This window comes from Eptesicus fuscus, chromosome 13, assembly GCF_027574615.1.
Source record: "Eptesicus fuscus isolate TK198812 chromosome 13, DD_ASM_mEF_20220401, whole genome shotgun sequence".
Taxonomy (NCBI): domain Eukaryota; kingdom Metazoa; phylum Chordata; class Mammalia; order Chiroptera; family Vespertilionidae; genus Eptesicus; species Eptesicus fuscus.
In genome coordinates this window covers 51,833,242-51,840,064 of record NC_072485.1, presented here as the reverse complement: position 1 = coordinate 51,840,064, position 6,823 = coordinate 51,833,242, and the positions used below count along the sequence as shown (strand labels likewise).

The window sequence follows — 6,823 nt, the reverse complement described above, 5'->3', positions numbered from 1 at the left end:
AGTGGAGGATGAGAAGAGTGATCAAAGTGAGGAAATAGTACTTGTGGAGGCCTTGAGGCAGGAAGTAGAGTCATTAGTAATTAGCAGCCACCACAGAAGTCTTCAGGCATTTGAGGGAGTCACTATCCAATGAAGTCATTGCTGAAGATGAAAGCCAGCAGGTTAGCCTGAAGAAAATCAGATCAAGAGGAAAACTGAGAGTTGACCATAAACATAAAAGAGAAAAGGACTGAACTCCATTCAATAAATATTTATTGAGTGCTCTCTTGTGCCAAGCATACTGCTCTGTATTTAGGGGGTCCAGCAATTAACAAAATAGCCATCTCCCGGTCCATGTGGAACTTATATTGTTTATAGGATGGGATAGAAACAATAAGCTAAATAATTTAAAATATAGACTAGTACTACTAGAAGCCCAGTGCACGAATTCGTGCACCTTGAAAGGAGCTGCGGGACACGAGGCTGTGGTGGGCACAGGGGCAAGTCTCGACCCATCCTCCACGCCCCTGCCCAGCCCCTCCTACTGCAGCTTCCCCGCTTCCCTGTCTGCCAGCAGCCCCACTCCCGCTGCTGCCACGGGCCCTGCTTGCACCTGGTGAGCAATTGGGGCCTGTGCCAGCAGCACGTGCAAGTAGGGACAGCACCAGCAGCAGTTGTAAGTGGTGGCTCTGGAGCAAGCTGCGGATGTGAGTAGTGGCTGCTGGCCCTGATCGTGCCTCAGGAGTAGGAGGAGGTGGAGAAGCCCTGAGGTGTGATCAGAGCCAGCAGCCACCAAGCACACCTGCTGATGGCACTGAGAGAATGGGGCTGGTGCTGGGCGCTGGCAGCGGGTGCGAGCAGGGCTAGCTCTGACAGCAGGTGTGAGTGTCAGGCAGGACCACAACATGTGGGAGCAAAGAATTTTCAGTAAACATCAGAGGCTTGCCCCGATGAAAGCAACCGGTGCCCCGCCTTGGTCTGGTGCCCCTGCTCACCTGCTCCACCATTCCACGTGGCCAATACTCGCCATGTTCTGCACGCACCCCCTGGTGGTCAGTGCAACATCATAGCGAGTGGTTGTTTGGGTGTTCTGCCATTTGGTCTTTTTGCATGTTAGGGTTTTATATATGTAGATGATAGAAGGTAATAAGTGGTAAGGAGAAAAAAAGCAAGAAGAAGAGGATTGGGGTGTGTTGGCAGGGTAGGGTACACTATCAGAAAGGAGGGTCAAGGTGTTTGATATTTGAGTAAAGATCTGGAGGAGGCGGGGCCAAGGGTAGGAGCATTCTGCAGAGGTACAGAACCAGCAAGTGCAAACACTTGAGGGGGTTGTTGCTGAGGGATGAGGGATGAGGAATAGTAAGAAGGCCAGTGTGTGGGAGAAGTAGGAGATGAGGCCAGGCAGGTAATGAGGCAAGTGGTGAGAGGAGAGGAAGGGCAGATCAGCTGGGACCTTGTGAGTCATTGCAGTGCTCTAGGTATTTACTTTGTGAGATGCAGTACTTTATGATAAGGGAGACGTGGTCAGATCTACCTTTTAGGCAAAAGTTGGGCTACAGTGTGGACTACAGACTGAATGGGAGCAAGGGTCATCATTCTACATGAACCTTAGGAAGTAACTAGAGTCAATGGATGAAAGGGGCTGATTTCTCTACGTCAGTGACCTCAATTAATTGACTACCCATCAGTGATACTGGCTCAGAGTTATACTAAGCAGTGTGTCACCAGCAGTCCCAGCAGATGCCAGGGATGTTGACACTGGGAAATTTCTACTTAAGTAAGGCATTACACTGAGTGGCCAGATTATTATTTATTATGATCCCTGAACGCATAATAATCTGGCCACTCTGTATATCCTATATAATAAAAGGCTAATATGCAAATTGTCCCCTCGACCAGGAGTTTGACCAGCAGGCAGGCTGGCCAACCGTCCATGTTCCCTCCCCCTGGCCAGGCTGGCCAGACCCCACCCATGCACGAATTCATGCACCAGGCCTCTAATATATATATATATATTATGTATGTATATGTGTATACACACACACACACACACACACACACACACACACACACACATTGAGTGGCCAGATTATTGTGTTCAGAGATCATAATAATCTGCCCACTCAGTGTATACCCTATGACATCCCAGATTCCTTCCAATGAGTGTCTGATTTCATAGGATGCGTCACCTCAGTCTCCCCCAGATTAGACTATAGCTCCGTGAATGTAAGGGCTTTGTCTGTTCTGTTAATTGCTCTATTCCTGGTGCTTTGAATAGTGCCAAGAATATAGCAGATACTCAATTAGTATTTGTTAAATGTATGAGTTAAACTTACTGCAGGACCTTAAGCAGTATACTTTTCTTCTCTGCATTGATGGCCTCTGATGACCTTTCTAGGTCTGCCAGGCTATGTTCCCATTTTCTAGCTCCAAGACATTGTTTCTAAAAGGGTTTGCAGCCTCTGGGACATTTGGGAAGGGGAGTTCTTATAGAGGTGGGGCGGGGGGGCGGGGGGGAAGGCAGGGATGGGTAGGGGCAAACCTGATTTAAGGAGAAGTGAAGAGATATGTCCTTTGGAGCTGGGACCAGGGCACTCTGAAAATCATTGTGAATTGTCTCTTTGAGATGCTCAGGGTTCTAATTCCAGCAAGGGATATTTTACTAAAACCTGAGGGTACAGGATGCTGAGGACCCATCCCAAGCAGGTGGCCTTTACCTCCTTTGAGTCAGCCTTGTCAACAAATTGTTTACAGTCCCTGAGGCTCTCTTGGGGGGTGGGGAGGGGGGTGGGCAGCATAAATAGCAGGAGGGACGCCTTTTAAGTATTTTTTTTATGAAGTTCACAAATGACAAGATTTCTTTAAAGAAAAATTTTCATTGAGGCTCAGCATTACTGTGTATCCCAGACACCCAGGGTGTAGTGATTTCATGTCCCCCTGAGTTTTGGCAGAATTGCCAACATCAACATGTTGGCTGACTGTGCCCAGATTTGTTACCAGATAAGCCAATGATATATGCTGTCATATTTACTGAATATAGAATAAAATATAAAAGACACCAGGTAATTTTCAATAGCTTTATTATGCAGTTAAATTTAATTTATTTTGAAAAAGACAGAGTCTTTTCAATGTTAAGTAGCATGCACATGTGTGTTTAGTATTTTTCCAATTGTTTTTATGATAAATTTAAAGAAGTGGGTAGGGTTCAGCCTCCATCATCTAGGAGAAAAAAACAAACACACAAGTTAGAATTTAGTTACTTATTAATTGTGAGGTTATTAACATTTATATTTCCTGGCAGATGATCTAAGTGTCATAGGGAAACACTGGACAAAACAACAACAACAAAAACAAACAGAAAACACAGAAATAAACCCCAAATCTAAGGGTTTCATCTGTCGGGACTTTCTGTCCTTCTTCAGATACTTTCCCTTGTTGTTTTTTACTCACATGGGCCCAAGGAGGATTAGAGTGTGGACTGCACCCCTGCAATGTCCAGTCATCCACCCTCCCATCTAACAGTACAAGAATAGTCACCTTCTTCCTGGGATCCCTTCCTTTAGGGCTTTAGCCCTGGGTGAACATGGTAGGGGGCAGCAGCTTGGCGTGGGCAGCACTTCCAGACTGGCTCAAGAGCACAGCAAGCTTATTGGTCAAGCAGGTGCCTGTGTTGCAGGTTCTCTTCTGGGTAGCAGCACTGATTTACATGATGGAGAAAAACAGAACACCTGTCAGTCAGAGGCTGGTGGGGGCAAAGCCTTCCCATGGGACAGTCATTACTGTTCTGAAAGGTACCAATGAACCTTAAATGTTGCTCTTACTGAACACAATTATCACAGCAGATAATCATTGGCCATTTGGGGAATTTCCATGATAACTCCCCATAGAGAGTTTATAGCACTGATTTCTGGAGGTGTTTTCCTTCTCCTTATCACAGCTGTTCTTACTGGGCAGGTGTGGAGCCTTACCTGGAATCCAGTTCTGCCTGCTCCTTTTCACCGATCATCTTCTTCATCATCTCCTTCACCAGGATAGCCAGAAGGATTTCCTCTTCCTCCTCACTGAGTGTGATGTCCTCCGTGGCAGACCTGAGGAGAAATAGCAGCCCAATACAAGCTATGAGTCCTTCCTGCCCCCTCCCCAGGATAAGCATCCAGGCTTCCTGGTTCTTGGGTTTCCTCTAAGGAAGTGGCCACCTCAACTCCCAGTGGACAGGGTATGATTCATCAGGAGCCAGGCACTGGTGTGACCTCCAAGCAGTGTTGTGCTGAATCCAGATCATGTAGGCTTGTGAAAGATGAACTTTTTAGAAATTTTTGTGACCATAGTTTTGCATATAGACAATATTAAAAATTAAATGATAAAAACTTACAGGTAGTGCTAAAGTCAAAAATGGTTCCGTTTATTAAATATAATTAGTACAAGAGTCAGAAAGATTAACAGCTCACATTGATTTAATAACTATGAATTTATTGGCCAAAAAGGTAGATTAGAATACATTTCATTTCTGAGATCATGGTTGAAATAGAAAAATGAAAATTTTGGTAAAAACCAACAAAATCATTCTGTGAGACTGAATGAATTATATGAAATTTATAATAAAGAACATCAGATATCATTACAATGAAGAATATCAGATATTCTTTATATCAGAAAAAAAACATACACTCCTCTTGGTGCTCCCCCCCCACCCTCACCCCCCTTTCAGCACACCACAATTCAGATCGCAGAATTGTTTGATTCCAGGGGCACTGGAAGGAGAATGCACTACTTTCAGGGCTGTCTTACCTGACTGGTGCTGCCTCGAGCATGCCCACCTGGTACAGGACCAAGATGCCAAGAGCCAGGAAGGGTAAGAACTTCCCAAAGCCCATGATGTCTCTCTGCAAAGGAACAATCATGTCAGCATCTACACCAGTTGGAAGTTTTATGAACCCACAGATCTGAGCTCATATTTAGGGCTGTAAGGGGATGTTGAGGGAGAGTGTAAGTAGAGAGGAAATATCTGCAATTGAAATCTCTGAGAAACAAGATCACACTTTACTGCTTAGCTGATCTACACTTCAGCAGAGTCCCCAAGTTTAACAGAGAGTTAAATGGGGACGCCGCAGGACTCAAACTGTCGTTTAGCCTATTTCCACCACTCACGCTGACCCGCGTTCCGAACCAATTTCCCTGGGACCACTAGGCATGAACAGAAAGTTATTCCTGCATCCTGCTCTTCATGCGTACAACTCCAGCGTCAGAGATGAGACTAAGCACGCTCCAACTGCAGCAACACAGCTAGACCAGAGCCGGATCTGCACGGGAAGAGTGGAGCACAGAGTCCCTGGACTCAACATTACCTGGGAAATGAGTCTTGGATGAATCAAAGACTAAAAGAAATTGTGTGATAAAAAAGACCCAGACAGAAGTGGAGAGAGACAGAGGTACAGTAATGGAGAGAGACGGAGGGGGAGAGAGGAAGAGATAGAATCATACGGGACTCACCTGTCAGCAGGTGGTGGCGGCGGCAGGCGGCGGTAGCGGCAGTGGAGGTGTTCCCGTGGAAGTGGCAGTGGCACTGCAACTGGGAAGTCGCTCCGATTTCTCCCAGCACCAGCGGCTCCTCTTATTCCCGCTCTGGGTCTGGGGAGGGGGAATCCAGGAGCACCGGGCAACCAATGAGGAGAAGGATCCGGTGCCTCAGACAGATTGTGTCACCCACTTGCGTCCAGAACCTGTAGCATCCAACAGGATCATCCCACTTGTATTTGCATTGAGGTCATTGATGGAAAGGAGAAGGGGGAGTGATGGGCACCAGAAAACACCCACGAACTGGGGGACAGTTTGACGTCAATTGTAAATTTCACCTGTTCAGTTTCATCCGGTTTTGAATGTGCATCCCACTCCATCCTCAGCGGAGCAATCTTGTAGGGCAGGGTCCAGGATCACAGGGACTCCTGCCTCCCCCAAGGCTGACTTTCAACCCTCATCCAAGTGAGGGTGATAGGGTTAATGCGTTACAGGGTTGGTTCTGGGTCCTAGCAAGGTGTTTATTCCTGCAGCTGGAATCATTTGCAAGGAGGGCAGCTTGTAGGAGCAAGAACTTTGTCAGACTGAATTCAATTCCGACTAAGCAAATTCCTGGCGGTAAGACTAAGGACAAGTGACTTCCCAATGCCTCAATGCAGTCATCTTTAAAATGGGGACCCAATGTCCTAAAGGAATGTGATTATTAGTAATTTGCCTCACCCTGCTCCCAGCTAGGTAGGGATCTGGAAGGGCGTTGTGGCTCACATCTGGGATTCCTTAGCATGTTGATTACCCACCTACTGACCAGAAGTACTTATTTGCCCTGGGTGGTCCTTCAAGTGGATAGAAGGGGACCAATGTCCCGCTCAGGCACAGCAGGGAGGTGCAAGGCACCGATGTTTCCCCGGCTTCCAAGCAGCCCCAGCAATCTCCTCTTCTACCCGCCATTCATCACCTTTGCTCATCTGCCTGTTAGAACCATTTGCCCAGCTGCCCCTGTTTCCGGCAGCTGTTTCCCAAGGTAAGCATTGGCGGGCACTTTGGGTACTGCCTCTGCATAAGAGACCGATGCACCCATACTCTTAACGGTGAGCATATCCATGACGGGCACATATATATGAACGTGCGCGCGCATTCCCTGCACTTCCGTTCTCCGATAGAGAGCAAGGCAGGCTTGACGGGAATCCCTGCAGAAACAGTTGATCACTGTCGCTTACAGTCACACTCTTCCGCACCCAGCCCACTCCCCCAAACAATGGCACTGGCAAAAAGGACACGGGGACCGCACACCGGGCCATATGAATCCTGCCCCAAACCCGCCTCCCGTGGT

At 47.2% G+C, this 6,823-nt stretch overlaps 1 protein-coding gene across 1 annotated transcript; it reads right to left on the bottom strand.

Moving 5' to 3' along the window:
* Positions 1–3,122: 3,122 nt before the first annotated feature.
* On the bottom strand, positions 3,123–4,853 carry LOC103294601 (calcitonin gene-related peptide 1). The gene is made up of 4 exons (XM_008151002.3): positions 4,768–4,853; positions 3,948–4,067; positions 3,517–3,676; positions 3,123–3,198 (listed from the first exon to the last, which is right to left on the bottom strand). Exons 1-3 carry the CDS (start codon positions 4,851–4,853, stop codon positions 3,547–3,549), a joined length of 336 nt encoding a protein of 111 aa, XP_008149224.1. The 3' UTR covers positions 3,123–3,198; positions 3,517–3,546.
* Positions 4,854–6,823: the final 1,970 nt, after the last annotated feature.

Excerpts from the sequence above, each read along its gene's own strand:
- LOC103294601 (XM_008151002.3), bottom strand. The coding sequence starts at position 4,853 with ATGGGCTTTGGGAAGTTCTTACCCTTCCTGGCTCTTGGCATCTTGGTC. Across the intron at positions 4,068-4,767 it reads CTCGAGGCAGCACCAGTCAG|GTCTGCCACGGAGGACATCA; the intron begins GTAAGACAGCCC and ends ATTTCTCCTCAG. Across the intron at positions 3,677-3,947 it reads CAGGCAGAACTGGATTCCAG|TGCTGCTACCCAGAAGAGAA; the intron begins GTAAGGCTCCAC and ends CATGTAAATCAG.